This window comes from Aptenodytes patagonicus, chromosome 2 (assembly GCF_965638725.1).
Source record: "Aptenodytes patagonicus chromosome 2, bAptPat1.pri.cur, whole genome shotgun sequence".
NCBI lineage: Eukaryota > Metazoa > Chordata > Aves > Sphenisciformes > Spheniscidae > Aptenodytes > Aptenodytes patagonicus.
This window is the reverse complement of record NC_134950.1, coordinates 68,889,942-68,917,901: the sequence shown is the minus strand read 5'-3', so window position 1 is coordinate 68,917,901 and position 27,960 is coordinate 68,889,942. Positions and strand designations below refer to the sequence as shown.

Here is a 27,960-nt window from a genome sequence, read left to right as displayed (position 1 = left end):
CGTGCGCCGCTGTCTGCGCCCGGCGCGTGCGCACTGGCGGACTGTCAGTACCTTCCCGAGGGGCGGGCTGCAGCCGGTAAGTGGCAGCTGCGGCTCCTTCTGCCCCCGCCGCTTGGCCCAGTGCCAGCGCCCTGGCCGGTGAGCGCCGCCGTGCCGGCTCCTGCCAGGCTGTCGCTGTTTGTAGCGACCCCAGTGTGGCATAACGGGAAGCGGAGGGGGGACGGGACGGAACGGGCCGGGCCGATCCGATCCGATCCGATCCGATCAGCCCCTCGGGATGGCGAAGCCGAAGGGGGTGCTGAGGGCTCCTCCGGCGCGGCCGCGGGCCGAGGCCGAAGGAGCTCGGCGTGGCGGGGCTGCAGCCTCGCCTGTGTGCCCGGGGGCAGGTCTCCGGCCTTTGCCCGGCGGGGACGGGCACCTGCGTCGATGCAACTAATTCGAGTTGAGCCACCTCCGTCAGGGAGCGGGCCCGGGACGAGCCGGGCTGCCGGGCGGAGCTGGGGCTGCGCCGGGGGCTGCCGCGGCTTCCTCCGAGCTTTGTTTTGAGGGGTTGTGCCCCAAACCTGGGTGTCGTTGCGCCCCTCTAGCCTGGAAACTCGTTTCTGGAGGGGGCAGGGGCCTCCCCCTGTGAGCGTGTCGTCCTCGCTGGCTCGCTTCTCGGCTCCCGGCCGGAGCTTGAGTCCGGAGGATGAGGGTGTGCTTGCAGCTGAAGCCTTTCCAAGGCTGCTCAGGGCTTTCTTTTGTTTGTTTCTTCCAGTGCTTTGCTCTGAAGATGTTTGTGGTTTTGGCTAACAGCCTCTGTGTAAAGTTGGCATGATTTCTTAAAGTTTGCTCTTCCTTTTGAATGGTTAGTAGTTGCGCAGCAACCTGTCTACCTCAGCCAGTTAGTGTGTAATCAGTTAGGATATTACAGTATACTGACTACTGATTTTGTTCATGAGGTCTACTTAATGTGCCTGGGTAGTGGCTGTGTGGGTTAAAGCTATCGTAACTCTGTTGAATGTATTCAGAGTTGTTAATAAAGGCAGTAATTCAGCATAAAGTTGTCTACTGCAGATGCCATTTCTGTAGTAAATTCATATTTTAAAATAACAACTTTTTTTAAAATTGTAGATACTGTCCTGATAGCTTGGAAATGGATTGGGCTAAACAAAACCAAAGTATTCATTCAAAAATCTGAGTGGTAGGAATAGATCCTGCACCTTGAGATGTAGAGTAGGAAATCAAACATCATTTGAGCTAAACAGGCCATTAGTAGATGAGTGATGAGTATGGTTGCACAGCTGAGGAGGTAAAGTAGGACATGAGTTTACACTGTAGAAATAATTCTGGAACAAGTGCATGTAATTTTTGAAGATACTAGAGATACAGATCTTGAGATATCGGATGAAGGAACTTGAGGCATAGGGTCTTACAGACTAGCTCTTGGGCAAACCTTGCCTGGAATCTTTTTTTTAACCCTGATAAGTTCTAAAATGACTAATTCTACTAATGCTGTACTGAGTCTGTCCAGGATGAAGTTAATTTTCTTCATAGCAGCCTGTATGGTGCTGTGTTTTGGATTTGTGGCTAAAACAGTGCTGATAACACACCAGTGTTTTGGCTATTGCTGAAGGGTGCTTGCATAGTGTCAAGGCTTTCTCTTTTTCCTACTCCACCCTCCACTCCCTTTGAGTAGGCTGGGGATGAGCAAGAGATTGAGAGAGAACACAGCTGGGACAGCTGACCCAAACTGGCCAAAGGAAAATTCCCTACCATATAATGTCATGCTCAGCAATAAAAGATGGGGTAGAGGAAGAAGAAGAAGAAGAGGGGTTTTTGGCTTCCAGGGTGGCCGTTGTTCAGAGACTGGCTGGAGCATTAGTTTTCCTATGGGAGGTGGTGAGCAATTTCCTTTGCTTCACTTGTGTTTTGGTTGGGGGGCTGGGGGTGTTTCCACTTTCCTTCACCTATCAAACTTTCTTTCGACCCATGAGTTTTCTCGCCTTTGCTCTTCCAGTTCTGTGCACTTGGCACAGTTCTTCATCAGATCACTGTTCTATTGAGACTAAGTGATCTGTTGGACATATGAATGCAGACTGCTTTGAAAGTAGGTATCTACTTTCAAGGTTTAATATGGATATGAGAGAGTATAACCTGTAGTTGTGGCAGTAGAACCTAAAATGTTCTGTTTGATTACAAGGCTGAAGACATAAAATGTTGGAAATAATTTGGAAGGAATGAGGAACTCCAGATGTGTTCCTTGGAGTTCTGTGGACACCATGTTCTTGCATCGTTGGTGACTGGGACCCTCCCTGCTTTCTGTTAGTAGCTAGTGAAGCTTGAGAGAACAGGTCTGGTTTGATGGCCAGCAAATTTTACCTTTTCTGCATACTAGTTTGCATGCATGTCTTGATTCACTAGAAATTCTGCTGGAGACTTAGGTGAAATACTTGATTAATTTTTCCCTGCATACCTACACCTCTGATGGACTAATACCGTGAGAAGAACTGATAACAAGAGTAGGAAATAAAAACATCATCCATCAGAAGTTTAAATGGAAGTGCTTTAAACCTAGAAGCTCTAGGTTTAGAGCTTCCACAGCTGTTTCTCTCCACTTTTGGTAGCAAATTTAACCTATTGCTGCAGGGGGACTATGGTTCTCTCAGCTCCACCACATTCTAGTTCAGGAAGAGTTTGGATTTTTGTGTGGACCTGCTGCAAGATTCCTTTATGCTTGTCTCATTCCCCTTTTAATAGGCAAACCTACTCTAGGATTAGATAGAATCTGTTTTTTAAATGAAGATTTGCTGTTCTGTTGTTGTTGTTGTTGTCTTTTTTTTTTTTTTGATACAAACTTACAGAGAGCAAGGTAAGTGCAAAAACAGTAACCAGAGAACATTTCAGATAAACTAATGAAACACAATTAAGTGACTTTAAATGCGATTCTTGTAGAATTCCGATTACTATTCTTTATAATGCGGTCTAATGATGCTTCTGTCAAGTTGTACTGTTTTTATTGCCAAGGTTGGTTAGTTCTCCAGTTGTTAACTTTGAAGTGACACATAGCCATCAAATGAAAAAATATTTTCTAAAAATGTTATATTTCTTTTCAGTACTGTTAAATTATGAAGGCATTTTGAGGTCCTAATCAACAATGGAGGAAACGGATAGAGAAGCAGTTGCAACAGCTGTTCAGAGAGTAGCAGGAATGCTTCAGCGTCCTGATCAGCTGGATAAAGTGGAGCAGTATCGCAGGAGGGAAGCTCGTAAGAAGGCTTCAGTAGAAGCTCGACTCAAGGTACAAAGTTTAATAAACCTGAGTGTCCGTGGTGCAGCATGAATGTACCTTTTTTTTTCCTTCTGTTTTTTGATTCTACATTTTCATCCAGATACTTTTAAACCATGGACTTTAATTTTTGCTCTGTGTCCAAAACAGAAACTTTTCATCCTGAAAGTAATGCAAACTAATGCTGTACGTCTTACTGAAATTTTATTCAAGCATTTCAAGTGTTCTTATGTCCTGTAACTTCTACAGCTTATCCATGGACAGCTACCCTCGTGCTGTGTATCCTGTCAGCCAACAAACCCTTGTCTTAATGACTGAATACTGAACTTGTAACAAAAAAATTATTGCATCTGAAAAAGATCAGTCAGTTTAGTCTCTGACTTTTACATGGGTTTATGGAAGATAGCTAAAATCTATCACATTCTTGTCTCTTGCAGAAGTGTACCCCACGATTTTCTGCCTCTTTCACGTGTACATGTGAGTGCACGCATGCGCGTGTACACACACAGACTTAGCCTGAAATATGAGTAAGATCATCCTGTGTTTAGTGTCTATATGTTACTGAGTTCTGTGTTTTCTTCCTTCACTGGTACTCGCTAGCCAACAGTCATTTTAGACCACTATATTAAGTAATTGGAGTAGAGCCTTAGAAAAGTGTTTTGGGAAATATTTTTTGATTTACCAGATCAAAATGGCTGGTACGCACTGTATCTAATACTATATTTCAGAATAAGTTAGTTTATCTTACAACTATTTGATGGCTCCTTCTTTGTGGGAGCCTGCATGAAGTAGAAGAGAGCCTGTCTTCTTTCACAGTGAAAAAAAATCTGTTAGCAAATTAGATGTTAATTTTTGTCTGTAGCATAGAAACAGAAATTTTTGTGATGACTTGGACTAGGTTTTTCAGATTTAAGGCAGGAAGCATATAGTGGAGTCTATTAACAATGGATCAGCTGTTTAGTTACTGTAATCTATTTATAATATATGAGCACAGTCATTTGCCTACTGGCTGCTTCTGGAGACAGTGGTGACTAAACATGACTTTGTAAGTTTTGTAAATGCCTAAATCCACTTTATAGTTAGTTTCCTTGTCATTTTCCTTAAGTTACCTTAACTTCAGTCATCTATAAATGGTCAGAAATATCTGTTCCAAAAAGAAATACAATACACCTTAATCCATTCAGGATGCATTCCTGAAACAGGTGATGGTTAGCGATGCAATGGATAGCAAAGCAGTTTTTCCCATAAGAATTGCTATAATGGATGGGAGCACAGAGAGGATGTAAGAAATACTCTTGCTCTGTATTTAAACTGTGTGTATGTATGGTGTGGAAGATGGAGAGACAGGGTCATCAGGATCATCAGCCGGAGGAGTTGCTGACTTTTCAGGTTGGATCACTGTTGAAAAACCTCAGCTGCTTCATCTATGTGAATGAACACATGGTAAATCTTTTAGTGTGAGCATGTTGGTGCTTCTTTCTGACTGAATATGCTTTCATTTTTGTCATCATTTTCTTCAGATGAATCAAGATAATCAAGTCAATCAAGGGTGAAGAGTGGAAAACCAGGGTAATAGTTGTGTGTCACTTACAGGGATGAAGCAGCAAACATCTGGAATGGTGTTCTGCCCAAAAAACCAGCATCTCCTCCAGTTAGTTATCCTACTCCTCTCTCTATATCCTTTCCCAAATATTTAGTTATGTCCATTTCTTACATCCTTCTCCGCATTTCTTCCTGCGTTATATAAATTCTTACAGGAAAAACTGCTTTGAATTGTGTCAAGCTAGTGAAGCAGTATTTTTAAGGATTGGTAGCAGAACTCTGAAACGATGGGTGGATAAGCACCAGCTGGCACTGTAGGCTGGTACTTCTGGGCTCTGCAGTCCAAAATGTAGGCAAAGAGCTGCTTGGACTCTATTCCAGAGCCTGAAAAGTTATGAGCATCGGCAGCCATCTTTGTTTGTGCACTTATTCAGTCAATGGGAGAACTTAGGTTTTGGTTTTCTCTCATCCTGAAGAAATTCTGTTTATAGGTCATGGGTTTTCCTGAGTATAAACATGCTTGAATCCTCTACCTTTTGATTTTTAGCTGCTGTGCAATCATGAATTTGAACCATAGGGCTCTAGGGAGACCAGGCAGCCAGGATCCTGGTTTCATGGCTTCATGTTGAGGGCTGTCACTTGAAAAGAGATAAAAATGAAGTTTTGAGCCCTGTTCCTAGGATGGCTTGGTTTTGTTTTCATTTTTTAATGCAGTGCTGGTCAGTCCAATCTAAGATGAATATGCATTTTAGGAAGCGAAGTCCACAATGCTAGAACATGCCTCGCTCCCTGTCCCCCCTCCCTGGCTTCTGGCCCCAACTGACTACTAGAAGACAAACTGAATATGGATGGATGTCTGTTCTTAGAATTTTCCTTGGCCATTTGTGTCAGTGACCAAGATTAGTAATTGTTTCTGTTTAACATAATCAAGTTTCTGCAAAAGTTAATAGGCAAAAATTTGAATCTGTAATACTTGGAAGATCTGCCTCAGAAGAAATTGAAATATCAAATCAGAAATATTGAACATTTAATGGTCACGTGATTTTTAAAATACTTTACGGTCAGCTTCAGAAGATTGTGTTTGAGTATCGTACTGAATGTTTTGAGTATCCTAATTACCTCAGTTCCTGTAGGGGAAAAATGTGTTAATGCAGCAGTTCTGTAAATAGATATTGTACAAAAATGCCTTACCACTGCTTAATTGTACTGAGTCTGACAGGAAAATACATTTTTATCAATAAAATCAGCATGTCATAATTTGAAAGTACATAAATAGCGGTAGTTTAAGAATCACTGCATTTTTTCTGGGACTTTCCCAGTGCATTTAAAACACAATAAATGTTCATAGTTACCAGGATTTCCTCCTTGGCTTCTAGTATCAGACAAAAAGTTCCATGACTGCCCAAGCTTTTTGGCCTTAAAAGTATGGCAAAAAAAAATGTTTTGAGCTTAGCAAAACTATTAGTACCTCATTTCTTTACTGGTTACTTCAAGTCCTTGAGATATGCAACTGAGTTTTCACTGATGTCTTGCCTTTGGCTTGTCTTTTGAAGTCTGTTATTTCCAGTTTCATTTTCCACTCAGCTGATTTCATCTTAGTCATGTCTTTTTTTAAAAATACATACATAAAAAGCATGCTGTGGATGTGATTTGATTTCTTTCACTCGGATATGCACTATAACGCATTTTCTGTAAGATGTCTGGACTGTCAAATGATGTTCAGGACTAATAGCCTATTTGAAGAGTCACTATTTCGAGTGTCACCTGTCACAAGAGATATCTATGTCAATAACTTCTCTTTATGCCAAAATAATCTAGTAGATGGATTGTTGGTCTGGTTGTTGATGTTTCACAGTGTCGAAATTTTATTCAGTTTGGGGTTTTGTTGTTTTTTGTTTTGACTGAATTACTTTTGATTTTTTTTGCTTTCAGGCACGACAGGCCGGAGGGTTTCGGTTGTTTTAGTTTTTGGGGTTTTTTTTGAACATTTCAGATACTACTTTTTTTTAGAACATTTTCAGTTGCCAGTCAAAATTTGTAATTGCCTTAGTAAAAAGCTTTGTGAATCTGTAGATACCAAGCGTCCTGTTGAAACATCTGGATCAGCTTTCTTCTGATATCCCGCTTTGAAATGAATCTGTGAAGGAAACGCAAAGAAGTCTCATTCTGCCTTCTCATGATCCTGGTTTAATATAGATTTATAAAGATGATGATCTATCTGACTAAGCTCCTATGGTAGCTTTGTAGGCGAACCAGTGGTATCTAGGTCCTTTAAAACTATATGCAACTTCAGAACTTCAAAAAAAGAACATCTGCACACACGCAGAGCAAGTTACACATTTCTAGTAAGCTATAATATTACCTTTTCAGGTTTTTTTTGCTCTGAAAATGTTAGATACTGAAATGAACTAATTCTTGAGAAATGTTGAAAATACATAACTTACAATGATTAATATGAGTTCTTTCTTTTGTCTTTTTGTTTGTATTTAAGGCAGCAATCCAGTCCCAGTTAGATGGAGTACGAACAGGTTTAAGTCAACTGCACAATGCACTGAATGATGTAAAGGACATTCAGCAGTCTTTGATAGATGTCAATAAGGACTGGAGACAGAGCATCAACACCATAGAAAACCTCAAGGATGTTAAGGATGCTGTAGTGCAACATAGCCAACTGGCAGCTGCTGTAGAAAATCTCAAGAACATCTTTTCAGGTAATCTAATGTTCTTTAGAATAATCTACCACATTAAAATAGTACTAACAGCTGTAAGGTTGTCAAGTAACATCGAGAACTTTAAACCTCACTGGGAATGAAGAACTAAGGAAGAATCACCTGCACATCACGTTCAGGGAAGTAGCTGGTAACCATTTAATATATATTGAGTCTAAATTGTGCTGTAAGATCTTCAAATCTGGCCTATCTCATCATCAAACACAAGTCACAAAGAAGCTTCTTGCTAGCAATCAGTAGCAGGAATAACATGTTTAGTATAAAAGACTGAAATATGCAAGCGGCATGTACAGAAAGAAAATTTGGAAAGATCTGGAATGTTGCCAATGAGTCGGGCACCTACAGCAAGCCTGTTGGCTAAAAATAGTCCCAAATGATTTTAGGAAGTGAAAATTTTTTGCAAACAAAAGCAAAATATGAAACAGCAAGATCTCCAGTCAAAGATTCCCTGGCGGTCTTTCTCACACAACTGTTAGGAGCCTCAAGGATTTCCATTAACGTTACAAGTGTAAGTATAAACTACCTGAAGTTCAGTCTCAACTGGGCACAGTCCTTGCTTCAGAATCAGGCAGCACAATCACAGAAACCAACTCATGCATAAAGAAATTATACATGGGAGACACTTCTTCCTTGGACCACTGCACAAGTGCGAAGGTTTGCAAAATTAAATAAGATTAATGTGATACAATGGATACTGTAAACATAAAGAAAATGGGATTACCTCTGTCCTTTTATGCAGCCTTTTTGGTGCACATTCTATTCCATCTTGAATCAGGGCGAATTCCTTGCCAGGACTTTTCTGCTTATAAGTAATTTTAAGAATTTCACCCCTATAATGGGAGCTAAAACTATCATACCCCTTTGATTTTATTTAAATAGTCTTTTCTCTCCTCTCCTGATAGTAATATAAAGAAAAATTGTTTCCCAGTCATACCAGCTTGATGTGTTTAATCTCTGCAAGAGTGTATCTACAGTACCAAACTGGGATATGGTGTGCAACTTAAGAAAAAGAGTAGCAGTTACAGGCAATGTCTGGCAATAAAAAACAAAGAACAACAAAATTCTGTATGTTCCAATGCTGAGTTATTTTGGGGGTGTTGTTTTCTTTTACACTGAATGCAATTGAGACAATAAGCCTTTTCTTCTCTGGTATTCTGAGAGGTTTTTAGTGTGAAGCATCTCCCCCCAGGATTGTTAAACAGTATGATAACTTCACTCTGAACAAAACAATTGTTTTATAAACCAAGTGGTTTTCATCATGATTAATGATTGTGTACAACTGTCTCTTCAAGCCTTTTTTGGGGCTGCCAGTTTTATCACTAGCTGCCTCTTTTGCAGCGACAGTTTTTCTGCTGAGATTTTTCAGTTCTTTTCCCCACAGGATCCTAATCCTCTTCTATAGTATTCCTCAAATACTGAAAAATAATAAAGAAAACAAATCTTCTAAATAGTTTAGCAGCATAGGTAATTATCCCTATTCTTCCTTTGTGCCTTAGGCAGGCAAAAACTGTTCCTTCAAGAAGGAGGTAAAATTCAGTATTTGTTGGGTATATGCAGCCTCAGGTTCAACAGGGTAAGTGACTTTAGTCAGGCAAGTTAAAAGCCTTTTGTATAAGATACAAGAAAGCTAGTACTGCAATTTGTTTCATAGTAGACTTTCATGGATTTTTTTTTTTAAGGGGGAAGAAAGGAAATTCTGTTCTGTTGGCACTATGACCTTTGTTTAGCCACTGATCAAAATGGAGCGTTATAGTTAATAATGTATAAAGATACATAGTATTTACTAACAATTTTTGCATACTTCAAAATTATTTCCTTTAAATTATTTCAAAAGATTACTACAGCTGTTCTCCAGCTTTTTTCCTAGGGCTTTTATTGTCTTGTATTTATTCTTTATATTTTGATTGTGTTGTTTTAGTCTTTTTGTTTTTTCTTCTTCTTTGCCTTCCTTTCAGTTCCAGAGATAGTCAGGGAGACCCAAGATCTGATTGAGCGAGGGGAACTTCTGCAAGCTCATCGAAAACTGATGGATTTAGAGTGTTCTCGTGATAACCTGATGTATGAGCAGTATCGCATGGACAGCAAAAACACACATGACATGAACCTCATCCATACATACTTTGGGGATATGCAGAAACTTTCTGAGGAGTTGGCAAAGCAACTTTGGATGGTGGTTCAAAGATCTCTTGTTACAGTCCGTCGAGACCCAACCTTGCTTGTTTCTGTTGTTAGGATAATTGAGAGGGAGGAGAAAATTGACAGGCGCATGTTAGACCGGAAAAAACAAACTGGGTTCATACCTCCTGGCAGACCAAAGAAGTGGAAAGAAAAAATGTTCAACATTTTGGAAAGAACTGTGAGCACACGAATTGAAGGCACTCAAGCAGATACTAGAGAATCTGACAAAATGTGGCTTGTGCGCCATCTAGAAATCATACGTAAATACGTCCTTGATGACCTGCTCGTGGCTAAAACCCTGCTGGATCAATGTTTTCCTACACATTATGATATTTTCAACAAATTGCTAAACATGTACCATCAAGCTTTGTCCACCCGCATGCAAGAGCTTGCTGCAGAGGATCTAGAAGCAAATGAGATTGTTAGCCTTCTAACTTGGGTTTTAAATACATACAAAAGGTAAGGTCCCCTTATCTTTTCTGTTAGCAATAGTTGAGAGTAAGCGTGCAAAACACAGTTTATGTGCTAATATTTGCATGTCTATTAACTTAAAAGAAGATAAAACAGTAGAGGGATAATAGTAAAGAACTTGCTGGTTTGATATTTGTTATGCATTTTGCTTTCTGGAAATTGGTCCGTAAAACTTGTTTGCATTTTCTAATACGTGATTTTGGGTTGCTTTGTAAGCTTAAAGTTTTAATGCAGTTAAAGACCTGCTTGAAGCTACAGTCACCTTGTATTTGTATGCCAGTTTGGTGAAGTATTGGGAAGAGCAGAAGAGACTGAGAGTTCATGTGTGTGAAACAAAATGTTTGTTGCTGGCCACAGCCCCAGAAGATTTGTATGGTTATCAACTTTCTATTGTTCTTTTTTACAGGGGTTGGGACTGTTTCAGTGTTGCTTCATTACTGTTAAATGGAAAGAATGTAGTTAACTTCCTTCAGGTTTTCTCAGAACTGTGTGGCGATTTATTTATTTAGAAGAATTTCTGCTTACAGGTTGTCTCCTGTGATACTCTTAAACTCTTTCCTTTTGAGTTGTGTGCTTTGTTGGGATAACTTAAGCACTATGTCTTTTTGTTTTTCATCCTCCAGGTAGAAACAGCTCAAATGGCAACTGTTTAGTTTTTGCTGGCATGTAGTTACTAGAGCAACTGATTTGTTTGGGAAAAAGCCTTTCTGTGGCTCATGACTATAATCCTGTTCTCAATAGCTGGCATTGACCCACAGTCTGCACTGTGTACACTTTTGCCTTCTTCAATTGTTCAATCTCACTAATTCAACAAATTGGATGCTTGATAGATTTAGAGTATAATACCATAAAGCAAATAGGTAGGAGATAATACTGTTCTGTAGAATTTTTATAACCAGCTTTAAGATTCATTTTGTGTTCAGAACTCCGTGCTTTGCTCTACACTGCAAAGTTCTCCTGCTTTTCTTCCCTGCAGGGAAAAATCAGGAGCACCCACTAATGCATACTTACATACCTGTGCAGGTTATGTGAGAGATGCAGCTACTAATAAGGAGCTGAGTTCATTGGCCTTTTCTTCTTTGTTAATAGAAGGCCAGAGGAATAACTCCACAGTGAATGAAAATCAGAAATGTGTGAATCCCTCTACCTATAGGGGCATGGCCTCGGCAGAAATCCTGCTCCCAGGTTCTTCATTTATGTCCCGGGGCTGATGTTCCAGTAACGCAATTCTTGGTCTTAAAATTGCCCTTCTACCCTTCCCTCAGAAAGTAGAGCAGATTGCTATTGAATTAGACAATTCAGAGCTCAAGCTCTCTCAATCCATGCGTTCCTTCCTATGAAGGGCAAAGGGAGGGAACAAAGTCAGTGTTGCATCTATTTACAAAGCAAACAAATCAAAAAAGGATCACTCCTCCTAAAGCAAGTTATGTGGCTCGTAGCACCTGATGGCAGAATCTTGTAAAGGAGGTGAAACAGTGAGAGAAGTAGACACGGTATAAGATACCTGGGAACGCACTTCTCCCCTCTATATCCATGTAACAAATGTGACGGAAGTTAGAGGAAATACCTCAGGAAAAAAATTAAGGCTTTGAGTTTCTCTCTTCTCAAAAAAAAAAAAAAAAAAAAAAAAAAAAAAGCCTGAGAGGGCAGTACAGTTATTGTATTCTTACAGATACAATAAACTGTTATAAAGAGGATGATAATTAGCTATTGTGTATGTTTGTAGTGGACAGTGGAAGAAGAAATCAGCTCAGGCTTGTGAGTGGGGAAAAGTAAAGTGCTCAAGTGGGATACTTGCAGAGTTTACCAAATCTCAGTTGCTGGACATCTCTTAACAATACAACAAACAATTCTCTATAGGGATATGTTTATAATAAACTGTGAAGGAGGATGGCCTATATGACATCATGAGAACCGTGTTTCTGTGATATTTCACCCTCTTTTCCCTGTATGAAAAATAGATTCTAAACTGCTGTTACATTCCTTGTTCACTTCTATGGAACATTGTATGATAGAAGATAGTTTTGTCCTTTCTAATCTTTCTCTACTTTTATTAAATGTAATTGAATAGTAGAGGGAACATATAAATTTGTATTTTAGTATTACAGCTGCACTTCAAAACCAGCTGAGAAAATACTGACCAATTAAGAGAAGCATTGAGGTTTTTTTCCATGTAATGAATTGGTAGGAAAGCCAGGCATAACTTCTGTTTACAATATTTGCAAGATAGGAGTTTTAAAAGCATCGTGTTCTTCTTTACTAGAGCATGTCTTAGAAGCTGTTTTTAGAACTGTATTTGACTCATAGCTGAGAAACAAAGTGATGCTCCTTGTGGAATAATAGCCTTTAATATTTGAGTGGGATGCAGTTTTACTGTGCTAGATGTATTTGTCTTTCATATTTAAGTCAATGAGAGCTTTGGAAACTGCTTTGGAAACTTTAGCAACTGCTGTTACTAAACCTCTACCGGGTTGGGACCTGGACTCTAATCTGTGTTTTAGGGAAAATATAAGCCTTGTAAGATCCTGATGCCCATATTCATAGCATCATTTTATCAGATACTGATGCAGTGTTGTCAAAACTGCTAAGATTAATTCACCAGCATTGCTACAGACAGTGTCAACAATTTCACTCTAAGGAACAGAAGGAATGGTACTATATATCTAGCTGGATGCTGTCTCTGGATCAAGTACCTCCTTTTACAAAACAGAGCAGGATTGGAGGCAAGCCTGGCATAGGAGGCAGAATAGAAGCTTTCTAAAATGTTAGTTTCCAGATAATACAATTCTGGTTGAAATTTCAACTTGTTTATAAACTTTTTGTTGAAGGGAAGTAACTCTTCCCTACAGTTAGAAGCCTCCTGACATGTCCAAGAGGGTTGTCTATCACGTCTTTTCCCCCAGACACCTGGGTTGTAACAATCAGGAAAGAGAACTTGTGTATAGGAAGAATTTTTGTCTTTGGGGGCTAGAGGTAGCCTGTCGTCTTTGTTTTGGGGTTTCAGTTGATAAGCTTTGAGAAGGATTTAATTCTCTGTGACCTTGTGAAGTAGGGATAATGATAGTATAACGAGGCTAGAAATATTTTCTAATATGGTACAGTGCCATAAACAGCTTCTAACATTTCCTCTGAAAAAGCCTAGAGCAGGTCCTGCTATTATGTGTATTCTTTATGTAAACAGCAACAGAATGGAATTCAGTTTTCTGACTAGCTTGAGCCACTTAAAAGATTTCAGTCTCTTTTCCTACAGGCTCAGGAAGATGCTACAAATGTAAAGTGTTCAGTTACAGTAGCCTTTATGGTTTCAAAGACAAGAATTTTGGTTTTTCAGTAGTTAGCCATAGTATGTCTTTTTTAGTGCTTTGAGATTTTTTTTTTTCATGATGTGGAAGCACCACTATGCTGACTCACTGCATGTACCCAGAGAACAACTTTAACTTGCAGAAATATGCAGACTAAACACTTGTTTAGGCATTTTTTTAAATTTGCTATTTGTTTTTTCTAGTTGCTACTGTAAATATAGAATTTGTGGCTTCCTTCTGAAAAGCACACTAGAAATGGAACGTGAAACAATTTATGTTATTATGATTGAATATATTTCCATCAACTGTTAATAAAGCACTCTCTGAAGAGTGTGGTTTTGAGTTATTGATTTTTTGAGCATGAAATATTAAGAGTTCTTGCTGTGTTGTGCTTTGGCATAGCTTTGGGGGGGGGGGGGTTTGTTTTAGTTATACAAGCAACTGATTATATAATCTTAGAATATATAGGTGCAAAATATCACTGTGAAGTATTAATTTTATATAATCCTTGTAAAAATATTTTTGAGGGTTGCTCTAGTTTCTTCTAATCCTATAAAATCAAGAATTTTCCTTTGCAAGCATGTATAGCTAATGGTGCTGTTATAATAACAGTACCCATGAAGTGCACTTTTGATTTGGCATGCAAGATGCCTCCTCCTCTTACATTAGGTGTATTCTCTACCAACACAGGAAGCATTGGTAGATTTTCTTTTAATATATTTTAGCTTTGAAATGGATGTGATACAAGCAGCAAAACAGAAGCTCTTTTGTGAAACTCTCAGGAGAGTATTTCATACTTTTCACTGATCTTTCCCATTCTGAAATTCAGAATGTGCAAGTTGTCTGTCATCACCTCTGAAATTTAAAAGACATATAAAAATGTCCCCAATTAAGAGCCCACAGATTGAACCAGTTGGCTTTTATTCAGCCTTAAGCAATCGCTAATTCTCGTACATAAAAGTTAGAAACACATGAAAAGGTTGAGTATTTAAAATGTCTGTAACATTTTTTTTTAATATATGCTGGGTTATAGCTTTTACATCCTGTTCTTTCTTTTATATAGTTTTATTTACATTCCTTGTAAATGCATTTATTGTTGCAGTTAATATTAAGAACTTTTCAAAAAGTATAAGTATTGGAAAATTGCCCCTTACAGTGGTCATACAAAAAAAGCTGCATAGTTTTTAACTTCTTATCTCATTTTTCTTCACTAATCTGCAATGTCTTTTTTTTTTTTTTTTTTTAAACTCAGTACAGAGATGATGGGAAATTCAGAACTGTCTCCCGAAGTGGATGTAAATTCTCTGAATCCTCTGATTTCACAAAATGTGGTAGACCAGCTTCTCAGCAAGTATATGTCAACACTTACTGTGAGTAATAATAATGCAAAGACACCTTTGGATAAGTTTATAGCTGCATTAGTGCCTCAGTGCTGTTCTTCCATCAGAGGAAACTAATGTGACAAATGTGAACTCAATATCATTACTTTTATAAATTTTCTTATAATTATGTGTAGGTCTGTTTATAAAATTATAATCAGATGATTTTATAGATATGAATCATGACATTGCAAGGAATAATTATGCTTTACAGACTGTATTAATCATATTTTATTATAAAGGAAGGAATTCCAGTGTTCATACATCTAAATTTATAGTGCTAGTATGTTAGGTATTACTGTACTTACAAGCCAATGAATGCAGCTTGGTCCCTATAGTGACTACACCAACATTTGATACAGATGTGATCTTTTCAAGGTAATCGGGATGTTAATGTTTTCCAGTGTGATTCTTTTAATGGTCTTTTTCCTTTCATGCCTGTTGACTGCATGTGAATAATTTCCTTTTGTGGATGCCATTTCAAGTGCATCTTAAAGACACTGCTTGTTGCTTATCCTAAGAGTCGCTGGAAATCGGTCAACTACATGGCAAAGGAATCAGTATGTGATTGTCAGGTTTTTAAATGTATTTTTCTTTAAACATCCACTGTTGATTTGCCTCTGAGGCTGGGTATTGGGATAGTTGGAACTTTGGACTTGCTGTTCTTACATTGTTCAACCGAATTCCTACTCCTCCTAAGTTTAGGAGCTCTGCTAAGCAGAGGAGAGAAATTTTTTGCTTCTTTGGATGTGTTAGCTACTAAAATACGTCCAGCAACAGCAACTACTTGGACTTGATACTCATCACAGTAATATGAACCGATCATCTTATGTCTCAAGGAAGTTGCTCTGCTTCACATTAGCTTTCCTAGGACTTCTATAAAAGTTTATTTTTCTGCACTTACGTTTAGGACAAAAAAATGTTGGTTTGTTTTCTCAAGCTACTTTTGGCTTGACTCAGGAAATGCCTTTGAATTAATTTTGTCCCCTCAAGATAAAAAAAATATGGCTATATTGGTTTTTCAGAAATGTTTTTTCCCTACTTACTGAAAAGTATTATATATAGAACATTGTTGTATTTATATTCTATAAATAAAATAAAGCAAAGCTGCTATTCTGTTAAACACAGAGTGGTTTTCTCTTGCTGGTTTTGATTTTTGGCTGTGTCTTCTTTTTAAGGCAGAAAATACTGAAACTGCCTATTTGTTTCACAGGACTCAGCCTGGTGCAATTTTCTACCCAACCCCAGTTACGCTTCTACTTTATTTCTTTTGATGTTGTGTTTAAAACTGTTTATAAACAAAATATAACTAGTTCTGTTTGGGTAAATGAAAGTATTTCCTAATTGTGACTATCAACTTAAATATTGATGTTTAAGTCAATAAAAATGTCTCATTTTCTTGAGAAATAAAATGCTAATAGATTTAACAGATTTTTTTAATAGATTCCCCCCCCCCCCAAGCACTTCATCTTGAAAAAAAGTTCTTGTAAACGATGATCTTAAGGTGAAAAATGTTGATGTCCCCTGGGCTGCTGGCTTAAAAGATTATTTCTTCTTTGCAAATCGTATCTCATCAGAGCAGTTCCATGCTTATGAGCAATAAAGATAGTACATCATTTCACGTAATTGAAGATGGTATTATATGTACTTAGCAGATACAGCACTTGACAGGCCACTCACTGTAGTCAAAAGGAGAAGAAAACTACAGGTCTGTGTTTGGTCAACAACCTTTCTTGTGCAGGAAGATTGTAGAGCTTTCAGTTTCTTCCTTTATCCTATCTGCTGATAGGTGTTTTGACCAAAAGAATACTGATTTAATACATCTAAAAATGTAAACATTTAAAAAAAAAAAAATTAATTTACCTATTTTAGACTTTTTTGCCCTTTCTGTACATGCTTACTGGTCATACTTAATTTTGCATGGTAGGGCACACTAACGTACCTGTTATACGTTGGAAAGAAGTATGAACCTTTATATTACTAGGGGTTTTAACTAAACGTGAACAAAGTAGAAAAGAGGCAGAAACCTTCAACCCTGTGAAAACATAGGGATAATTATTTTAGATAGACAGAAAACAAAGAATCCAATTACATATTTAGCAAACACGCTGGTCTTTACAACCTACTCCTGCAAATATGTCCATGGTATCTGTGTCATGCAAGTGATCAGAAAACTGGCTTAATCTACTTCCCAAAACAGTTGTTCTTAATGTCTGTTTGCTGCGTAATGTGTTTGTCGGATGGGAGGAGAGCCAACTATTTTGTCTCCATCACTATTTTCTGCAGCACTTAAGTTTCAAGAAACACAACTCATTTAATCTAATCCTGGGTTTTTGTCCCCGGCGGTAACAAGCATCAGCTTCCTAAAATGTAGGTAAAAGGAACTACGAGCAGATGCGTGCTAATTTTCCTACATTAAGTATTACCCTAATTTTTTTCAATTGTTGAAAAATTCCATTTGAAACCTAATGCCTGAGGCTTAATAAATGCTTCCAAAGTTAGTAAACATGTTGGTTCTGACAAACTGACTTGCTGTTTGTGTTTGAAGCACTCCCCTTTCAAAATGTGCCTAAGCTTGACTCAAACTACATCACTAGTTTACCAGTACTAATCTTTGTCAGTGCAGATTTTAATTTGTCTGTGTTACCTATATCCTGTAGGGATGATGAGAGTGGTCAACATTATCTGTAACTATGCCACTCTTCGTTATGGAAATGGCTGCTATTCCAAATATTATAGTGTGGTTTTTTGTTGTGTTAAAATAAAAAAAATCTTTGCTTTTTCTTGGTTGCTTTATTTAATGTAGTCTAACATCATTGGCTGGCTACGAAAAGCACTGGAGACAGATAAAAAAGACTGGATAAAAGAAACTGAACCAGAAGCAGATCAAGATGGGTACTATCAGACTACGCTCCCAGCTATTGTTTTTCAGGTATAAGAGAACTTGGTTATTCTAGAAAATCTACAGAAGCAGTACATGCATTTAGGGGAATGGAGGGGTGGAGGGGGGGAACCAAGCTGTTTGGAATGCCATTGTTTCTATGTCTATTGAAGTATAGTTTTTTTTCCCGTGGAGTTGTTAGTTGGAGGGGTTGTTTCTTTTGAGGTTTTTATTTGCCTATTTCCCTTTAACACTTAGAGACTCAGTTCTTTTTATGTGTAGATTAGAAACATATTTTTCCCAGCCTATTTTGTTGATATTTGTATTTAGTTAACTGCTTTTACTTAGGTCTCTTCATGTAAATTTGTAATATAAGCCTACCAGATGAGATGTTTGTCATTTATTAGAATATTATTTGTTAATATGGTGCTGAGGTAGTTAGGCATGTATTTGTTCCTATAAATTATGCATTATACAAACACCTTAATACTGGAAAGAAAAGTTCTGTTGAAGAACAAAAATGTTGCTGTTTAAAAACTACTTCGGTTTAACATTAATGCCTGTCCAAATTATTAAATAGCCTCAAAACAGAAAAGATAAGGCTGTTGGTAGTGGGAATGGAAAGTTTTCAAAGTGATCTTTATCAACCAGAAAAATGTAAGCTTATTATGCTTATTTTCGTGATTTTTTTTTTTTTTTTCTTTACAAATATTTTGTTAGGTACCTTCAATGAAAGATAGATGGTCTCTTCTTCCTGCATTTGTTTCCCACTTTATTTTTTTCCTGTCTTATACCGGGATTTTTGTTACATTCTTTCACATTTGTATTAGTGCCAAGGTTGACTTAATCTAATCCTTTTCAGAAAGCGTGTGATGTCAAAGAAACTGGTGGCTGATTGGCTGTAGTGTTGTGCTGTCAAAGGCTGCAGTGTTGAGATTCGTGTAACAGTGAAACTTTCAAAATCATCTCAGCATAAAAGCAGCTCATGTTTCCACCTGGCTTTGTACTCTTCCTTTCCAGTCCCCCTCCTCTCGAACACAGTGCGCTGTAGGTCGCCTCGATCTTGTGCCTAGTTGTGTTTCTAAAGCTTAGGGGTCCCTTCTACTTCACTAATGTGAACTTACTACTTTCATATATGGGGAAAGCAGAGGAATTTGAGTTATAAGGTTATTCATTACTAGCTGCAGGAGCTGACCCAAGAACTTTGATCCACTGTAAAGCCAAATTCCTACTGAATTAGAAATACTAAGTCCTTTTTTGCTGAAGAAAGAGTGCAAGTGTTTTCAGTATCAGGAGAAAACTGCAGCATACATTGATGGTTGTCAATAACTTATTAATTACACCTATGAAAATAGTGATTTTTGGTTTAGTCAGCAGCAATTGTCTGGGCTTGTTTTAAAAAAACCCAAACAAAACAAAAAGCGCACGTAGAGCTGGTGCTAGTGACAGTCTCCAGCAAGATGGGCGTTCTGTCTTTGGTTTACCACTGATAAAGGCCTGTCTTTATAACTAAACTATTTTTAACTTAGATGTTTGAGCAGAATCTTCAGGTGGCTGCTCAGATAAATGAAGATTTGAAAACAAAGGTACTTCTTCTATGTCTTCAACAAATGAATTCATTTCTAACCAGGTAACAATTTTTAAAATATAAATGCTTTATCCTGCCTCAGCCTCTCCTTGTTCCTACAATTCCAATGCTTGTTTTTCCTGTGGATGTTTCTTTATTGCTCCTATCATATCCATGCCAAACAAGCTTTTCTTCCCTTTCCTTTTCTTGCTTTCTTCCTCCCTTCCTCAGTTTCACCACAGAAGTTCTTCTGTGCTGGTGAGTGGCACTTTCAGTTCCTCTCCGCAAATGGCTCTAATTTTTTGAGTCAGTTCTGCTTTCTTTTATATCTCAAATTGATATCTCTTTCTCATAAGGAAGACACAAAATGCCTCCTTGGCTGGATTCTGCCCAGAACAGAGAGACTAAACATCACATGAGCAACAGGCCCTTTATAAAATACTTCTAAATGCCTGACAGGCCCTTACAGAGCATTTGGTCTTACAGGTGTACTTAAGTTATTACAGATTTCTGTCTGTTTAATGCCATTCCTTACATATGTTACAGGTACAAAGATGAAGCACAGCTGTATAAAGAAGAACACCTTAAAAATCGTCAGTATCCTCAATGCTATGTTCAATACATGATTGCAGTCATCAACAACTGTCAAACCTTTAAGTAAGTCTGCATGTTTTTGCAGTATTGTGGGAAAAATTAGTATTGATGTTTCATTTGTAATACTATGTGTTCCCAGGACCTTCTCTTCTTTTGTATACAAAGAGCATTTCAGTTAAGATAGTTTAGCTGACTAAGCAAAGACAACAGGTTTAAATAGATTACTGTTTTAGGAGGCAGATATTGTGATTGTGCTTGCCTTTGGCAAGCCAAGCCATTGCTCCTCACCAGTGAAAATCCACTTGTTATTCCAAGAATTTCATTGCCAAAGAAAAATTTATCTTCAACTTTCAGAATTCCAAAAAGTCATTTCATTTAGTTTGCCTGGGGCCTGCCATCTTCTCTTACATTTGATCTCCCGCAGTTCACCTTCAAGCAGTGTGATCAAGGTGAACTGAACTGCAGAAAAGTAAGGGTAGAGCTTGCTCGATTAAGAATATCAAAACAGGAGAAAGAAATCCTCGTTGTTCATGTTTCCGTGTTCAGCCACCCAACCCCATGTTCATCTATACCTGTTGCCATTCTCAAGTCTACAAATCAGCAGTAGTTTGTTACCAACATACAAGTAGTCTTGGTTGATCACTCTAAAATCATGCTGGAGAGTAAATTAAGGCTTCCAAACCAAGCAGCAGACATCATTTCCCCTTGCAAAAATAAGACTATCTAGTATGTCTCTTTCTGTGTATGTGCTCCGAAAATTTAGTAGCAATGCAATTGTGCATCAGTGAATGATGAAAAGCATTATTTGTCACAGAGAATCTATAATCAGTCTGAAAAGAAAATACTTGAAAATTGAAATGGAAGACACGTTGTCAAGCAGTCATACAAGCATGGATGCAACTTTAGACATCATTGCCAAAGAAGGATGCTCTAGCCTGCTAGATGAAGTCTTCATGGATTTAGAGGTTAGAACTTTTTTTCCTTAAAAAAACAGAAGTACTATTTTATAAGGAAAAATTATTCAGGAATGAAGTAGTTATGAAGCCTTTTGATTGCTAAACATGTTTTATATGTGGTGTGCTAGTAAAATGCCAGTAAACGTCAGTATTGTTCTTCACTGGTATAGTTTGCATGTAGGAGACTGAAAGGTTGCTGAATTATATTTCACAGGATGACTTCAGGCAGCTGCTTTGTATATAGTGAATATTTTCTAGCAGATTGTATTTAGTCTTATACTTAGGTAGTTGGGTTTTAAGAATTATTTGGGAAATTACTGCTGATACTAAGTTACCATCCTTGTACAGGTGCAGTACACCTATAATTAAGATAGTTAATTTACTCTAACGGTGGGCCCTTTCTGACTGATAAATTTCCACGTTTAAGAATTCTAGCTTCTTGTATAGAATCCCTCAGGAAAAAAAAAATTCTTTTTATTACTAAAAAGAAATTGGGAGTATGGGGAGGGAAGCAAGAAAATTAGAGAAATGGCGGGGGTGAAGAAAGGTGCTCTGGCACTTGTTAGATTTGTGATAATATTTTGGACTAACGTAAACACCTTGAATGACTCACATTAAGAAAGATGTGGGAGCAGTGTTTATTTTAAGCTTGGAGTTCTTAAGCAAAACCTTTATTTCTCATTAACTGTGCTCGTTGATAATGAGAAGACACTCCATCTACTCTAATGACCATTCTTTGAAATTCATTAACCTCAAGCTTCATGTCACTATTACCATGTATAAAATATCGTGCTCTAATATGTAAAGAATTTTTCCACTGGGGCGAACAAAGCAAGATGGGTATGTAGTTGTAGAGAATACTGGAATTATGTACTGTGGAGTTCTGGGAAAGGAGTAAAGCGTGTAGGCCACCAAGTTTGGTATAGGCACAGGAAGTTTGTGGGGCCATCAAAGAGGAACAACTGAGTAGCCAGTAGCAGTTCCAGAAATCAAGCATGAAGTTGCATTATCACAATAGTTTAAAAGTGCCTCGTATTTAAAATTGGAATCGTCAGCTCTTATGCCAATTTTGTCCTTGGACCTTAATTTTTTATTTAGCATATACACATAAATAGAGAACGTAATAAAGGATTTTAGAGAACTCGTATGAAACAAATGCTCAGGTTAGTGCAGTTGGTTTACATACACACCCAGTGTGTATGTCAGGGTAGCACTCTGTGGCAACTGTCATTCTGACAACTGATCATGTCATTTTCCTACACTAACTGCTTATTCCTTTTGAAGGAGTATAGTTTAGAAATGTATGACACTTAAAATTGCCTCCTGTTTTTTTGTAACTGCACTGATATGATGAAAGTGTCAAAAATTTGTTCTGATCAATTGTTTGTTACCTTCTCAGCCACATCTCAATGAGCTGATGACAAAGAAGTGGTTGATGGGGTCTAATGCGGTGGGGACTATCTGTGTCACTGTAGAGGATTATTTCAATGACTTTGCAAAAATAAAAAAGCCTTATAAAAAGGTAGGTGCAAAATGTTCTATGATAATTTGCTAATGTACTCTGAATATCATGTTGGTTTTGAATTTCTGAACATTAATGAAATTCAGAATTGGAATACAGAAATTGGAATTGATTCATCACTGGAAATGAAAAAATGTTCGTAATCATATTGCAAAAGTCTGAATCTAACATTTCTCTCATCTGTTTTGTTCACAGCCATATAATATTTCAAAGACAGATCAGACTTGCAGGATTTAGTCCAGAAAATGTACCGGCATGTTACTAGATTGTATTCTTACCAGCTTGTACTTTTCTACCTCTCCTCAGAAGTTTGCAGGCAGATAAAATTAGCTCTTCTGAAACTAGTTTTGCTGGTCTGTAATTACTTTTTTTATAAATGCATATTCTGTAATGTCTAGTTTTAATACGTATAATGAGGTGTAGTTAAATTGGTGCCATAAGGTTTAACAAATGCATAACTCATGTTTAAAGTACTGCTACAGCAGCATAATGTGCTAGGTTAGGTTTTGTTTCGTTTTATGTTTGGTTTTTTTTTCCTGTGGTCTATCAAAGGGTATCTGGATTTCTCTGTTATCCTTTAATCTTTTAGTAGTATTGTACTTTTTTTTTTATCCTTTATTGAATTAAATTCAGTTTTGTATAGTTAAGATAGCATGTCTTAAATGATTCCCTAAGATTTAGGAAATATTTGAAGCTAGCAAGATCAGGATTTAGGTGAGGTCTTTGAACAAACTCTTACTAAGCAGAAGTGCTTAAAAGACACAGTCTCAAAATCATACACTTACTTTTTCTTACTTTAAGTCTTAAACAGACAGAAAGGACTGCTCGAAGTTCCTCTGATGACCTCTTAACCTTCAGTATTTGCAGATCCTAGAAGCTTTGTTATGTATGTGAATTATATACATTTTCAATCCAGAAAAAGTACACAAAAGAAGTTAGGTCAGTCCCAGAATTAGTCTATATCCGTGGAACAGCTTTCTTTTCCAGATTTGGTTTGTTACTGTGAGGTAATAGTACTTGGCATGTGTTTCTTTAAGTGTTAATACCAGTCTCTGCAGTCACATGTGTTTCATCGTGTAGCGTTTATTGCCACCTTATGGAGAAGATGATCACAAACACATTTTTTGTCATTCATCATACCTGCTATTCCACTGTCTCCTAGCATGAAAAAAATCTCCTGCACAAGACAATGTATGTGCTAGCACTGGATGGGACACACTTTTTGTTTCCCTGGTTTGGGGTGGGCTTTTTTTCTGATTTTAAAAAATTCTTGGTTAACCCTGTTTTGAAAATCCAATTTTTAAAAGCCACATGAACAGAGCACCTGAGTAAAGACTGTAGCTTAATGGGTAGGACACTATTCTGGAACAGGGGGGATCTGGATCTTACAGTCATCCTGCTTTGCTGTTTTCCTCGCGTGCCCTATCATCGCGCTGTTGGCTCTTCTTGAGTGTTCTCTTTCTCAGTTGTAGTAGAGCTGCTGTTCTTCACTTACTTTTCAGTGGAATGGGGCATACATGTCAGTCTCCCACAGTCTATTCTGTGGAGTTAATTTTCCTCTGTGTAATTGGCATCAGTTCCACAAATGCAAGAGAAGCCACCCCTGAACAACCAGTAAATTCTGGTTATTTCTGCACAGTCTTCAGAGGAGGACTTGGAATCACATTTTCTTCCTCCTGGATGAGGGCTGTGATTTCCAATACTTTGCACTCTGTCATTTTCTGTCTTTTCTTGGGTTTGGGTTTTTTTTTTTCCCTTTCCTGAAACCTTTCTCCAAAATTTTGACTGAAACTGGAAGCACATGTTGATTGAAACTAAAGCATGACATATAGTAGTAAAATATGATGAAAAGTTTGTGACTACCTGTTACACAGGCTTTTTCTTAATCGAAAGTAACTTTGCCACCATGCTTAGGGGAAAAAAATCCCACCTGAGGCCTTGTGAGATTTAAGGACTGTCCTTACATTAGAGTTGAAAAAACATGTAAAGGGATTTTTGTGGCGTTGGGGTTTTTTTTATTTGCAAACCTCAGCATTACTCTTGCACCAATAGCAGTTGCTTCACTTAGTCACCAGTAGCTATTTCCTGTAAAAAGACAAGCACAGAACAGCAAAGCAGTTAAGGAAGATCTGAGAAAGTGATTGCTGCTGGCTCTCCAGGCTTCTTACCAGACTTGACCCAGAGCACAGATAACGTAGGCAAGATTTGCAATGCTTTATGCAATGTACTGGCGTTCTCCAGCAGAAACCTCTGTGATGGCTGGTCATTTCTTGACCAGAGCAAGGCTGCAAGGCCAAGCACAGGTCTGTTCTAAGGGTCACCCAAATTATTTCATGTTTGTTCTTCTCTCTTTGGATATGCCTGTGCTCCTCAGAAATAATTCAGACATGTCGTTAGAGATATCTTGGTTTTGTTGTTTCTCGTAATTGGCACATCCTTTTCATTAGGGAAGGACAGGTTTTCATTTCTGTTAGCATCATGAAAATCTAAAGCCACTCAAAATGTGTGGTATTAGCAAAAACTGTGTACTGGTAATTAAGTGCAAATACACATTTCAAAGCCTAATAATTGTTCAAAGACTAAACATAATAGCTACATTTGCAGGTATCACTGGCATAATCCACCACCTTTTTCTGTTCTTTCAGACAATGACGATTGAGGCCCATCGGAGAGTGGTTGTGGAATACATCAGAGCAATCATGTTAAAACGTATATCCTTCAAAAATGCAGAAGAGAGAAAAGAGGGTGCAGAAAGAATGATCAAAGAAGCAGAACAGTTCAGATTTCTGTTCAAGAAACTTGCGGCTGTAAGTATTTGCTTTGGGTAATGTTGTTAACCTGGTAATTTAGAATAAACCACACGAGTTTACTGCTTGGGGAAAACGGCTAGAGTTAGGTCTCCACGTCTCCAACATGTTGGGTGGCTTGTGAATATCAAGGATGCCAGCTGAGGGCACAGACAGAGTTTCTGAACACACACCGGCCTGCTGCTAAAGTTGCTGAGCACCAGTTTCTACTGTTTTGTGTTTATACAGCTCTCTGCAGCTGAATGTTTGAATGGCCTCACAGAGGCAGGTACCCTGAATTTGTAGTAGTAAGTAAAAGAAAAGAAAGCAGTTGTTTGTTGGAACAAAAAAAAAAAAAAATGGGCTTTGCTTTTCCTGGCTGGAAGAAAGGGTGATACTGCATTGAGCAGATGCAGTTATTTATTACCTAAGTAGCATGCAGTGTATTCATTTAGAATCAATAAGAAAGTATGTTGACCCCATTTAAAGTGCAGTAGAAATAGGAAAGACAGGCCAAAAAAGGTATTTGAGAAACAATGTACAAGATAGGCCTAAAATGAATACTAAATCTTTTTTTTAACTGCATAAGGAGCAGGAATCTGTCAGAAAGCTCTTAGGGCCAACAGATGATGAAATGCAAAAAGAATGCAGAGAAAGATAAAGCCTGAAAAACTGAGGGGGTGGGGAAGGGGCGGCGTTCATCTCTGCTCACTGTGGAAGGTGTCAGGGCAACTCCTGCATCAGTGTCCTTCATTATGTGGGATTCTGTGTAAGATCGGTTTCGGATTAAGGCATTGATAGAAGAGGTTATGGAATAAATGAAATTAACAATACCAGATTGACAGGACCAGGCGACCTGCAACTAAGAGCACTAAAATAGTCCAGAGACTAAATAGATATTACAGTTCAGTTGATCAGTTGTTGAAAGCTGCCTTGGTGGCCAGATGACTAGAAGGAAGCTAATGTAGGGCCAGTTTTTAAGTAACGTTTCAGAAGAGATCTGGCTTTCACATCAGTTATTCCTAATGTTTATGCTGGCAAATTAGCAAAAGTTAAAGACTAGAATGCATCACCATGTGGATAAATACATCATCTTGTTTGTAAGACGTGACTTTCTTTACTGATAATTCTGAGGGTAGGTCTCTGGATGAAGAACAGGGAAAGAGGGAAGAGGCTTATGGTGACAATTCACAAATACTTTGTTTTCTTAATGTCTGAAAATTCAGCTGTTTGGGGAATTCAACTAATTGAAGGATTGTTTGTAGATACTGGGAGGGATTGCTTTTGTTTTGGGGATTTTTTTTTTTTTTTTTTTTTTACTTTTCATCTTGCAGGGCTCTGGAGAGGACACTGAAGGACTCTGTGACATCATTGAAGCCATTGCAGAGGTGATCAAGCTAACTGATCCTTCACTGCTCTATCTGGAAGTTTCAACTTTAGTCAGTAAATACCCAGATATCAGGTAATTCTCTTTGCCCTCAAAGTTAAAAAGATAGATAACATCACAGTTTCTTTGTAGTCTTGGGCGAATTTTAAAACAATATGTAAATGTGTTCATATTTTTCATATTTTAGAATGTAGCCACTTTCTTATATTAGGATTATTTTTTTCATAAAATGTATGTGACCTGGACTAGGAGGTATATGTACTTAAGTACTCAGTGGTACAGCAAAGGAATAATGAAAATACTTCCATTCTGTGTTTTGGGAGGATAAAATATGTTTTAGAGTCCTAAGAGCAGCCAAAATAGTGCTTTATATTGAGCTGGAAAAGCTGAGTGACTAGAGATCTGATTAAGAATTAAAGTACACACTGAAACTGAGTGAAAGGATTGCCAACTAAGTGATATTTCTGACAAGATCTTACTTGTGCGAAGTTTCCTGCTAAAGCCAGTTTTACCGTCTTCCTCTGGCAGGGATGACCATATTGCAGCTTTGCTGACGGTGAGAGGCGATGCCAGCAGAGATATGAAGCAGACTATCATTGAGACTTTGGATCAAGGTTCAAGCCAACCAAATCCAAACTATGTGCCAATTTTTAAAGAAATTACAGTTCCTACTCTAACTGTGCCAAAACTTCTTAAGTAACTGACAGCTCTCTGTTTGTGTGTCATTACTGGTCTGGGATCAATGGGTTTGAAATACTTGAGGGCAAATTTGGCAATGCTATTTTGAGTAAAGTTCAATATACACTGATATTTGCTAGGCATGTTTCTTTCTAAAGACTTGGATGTGGGAAAACGTAATCAGATTTCTGAAAGAAGATGGATGTAAAGGTTATGTTTGGAGAATGAAGCTTCTAATGGCCAGGGGGCTTTTTACTGACCCATTTGTTACAGCCGTTTTTGCTGTCAGCAAATACATTTTTCTCATGGAATATGTTTGCACGGTGCACTGCAATGCCGTATAAAGATACTTGTACCAAAAACAAGAGAGCTGTATTAGTGCTGGATATACTAACATACATCGCTTACAATACTGAAGCAGACTCTAGAACTATCTTTATATGGTACTGCATTGAGCATATATTAACATCCTCAATCCACTTTCACATTATACTTTGTGTATGTACTTACTTTGGTGTAAAATAGTTTATTGCAGAAAACTTAATTATGAAATCAGTTTCCTGCCTAAGGGACTGAATGAAATTGCTACCGTGCAATTTGATTATAGGGTGAATAAATAAATAAAGACACATGAGGTACAATCTTTTTTTCATTGATTCATTAAAAACAGCACATAAAGCACCACCTGTTGAATAAAATCTTAAACCATTGCTACCTTCA

The 27,960-nt window shown here is 37.9% G+C and overlaps 1 protein-coding gene across 4 annotated transcripts; it reads left to right on the top strand.

Moving 5' to 3' along the window:
- Positions 1 to 13: 13 nt before the first annotated feature.
- Positions 14 to 27,960, top strand: EXOC3 (exocyst complex component 3). Of its 4 annotated transcripts, none has more exons than XM_076330171.1 (13): positions 14 to 76; positions 3,096 to 3,280; positions 7,302 to 7,521; positions 9,495 to 10,176; positions 14,743 to 14,860; positions 17,676 to 17,801; positions 19,280 to 19,380; positions 19,864 to 19,974; positions 20,726 to 20,876; positions 22,267 to 22,389; positions 25,035 to 25,196; positions 26,510 to 26,637; positions 27,091 to 27,960. In XM_076330171.1, the coding sequence occupies exons 2-13, from the start codon at positions 3,137 to 3,139 to the stop codon at positions 27,260 to 27,262; spliced, it is 2,238 nt and encodes a 745-aa protein (XP_076186286.1). In that variant the 5' UTR covers positions 14 to 76; positions 3,096 to 3,136; the 3' UTR covers positions 27,263 to 27,960. The 4 variants fall into 4 exon arrangements, with proteins under 4 accessions (XP_076186286.1, XP_076186287.1, XP_076186289.1 ...); XM_076330172.1 differs by lacking the exon at positions 14 to 76 and adding an exon at positions 120 to 138; XM_076330174.1 differs by lacking the exon at positions 14 to 76 and adding an exon at positions 1,863 to 1,881.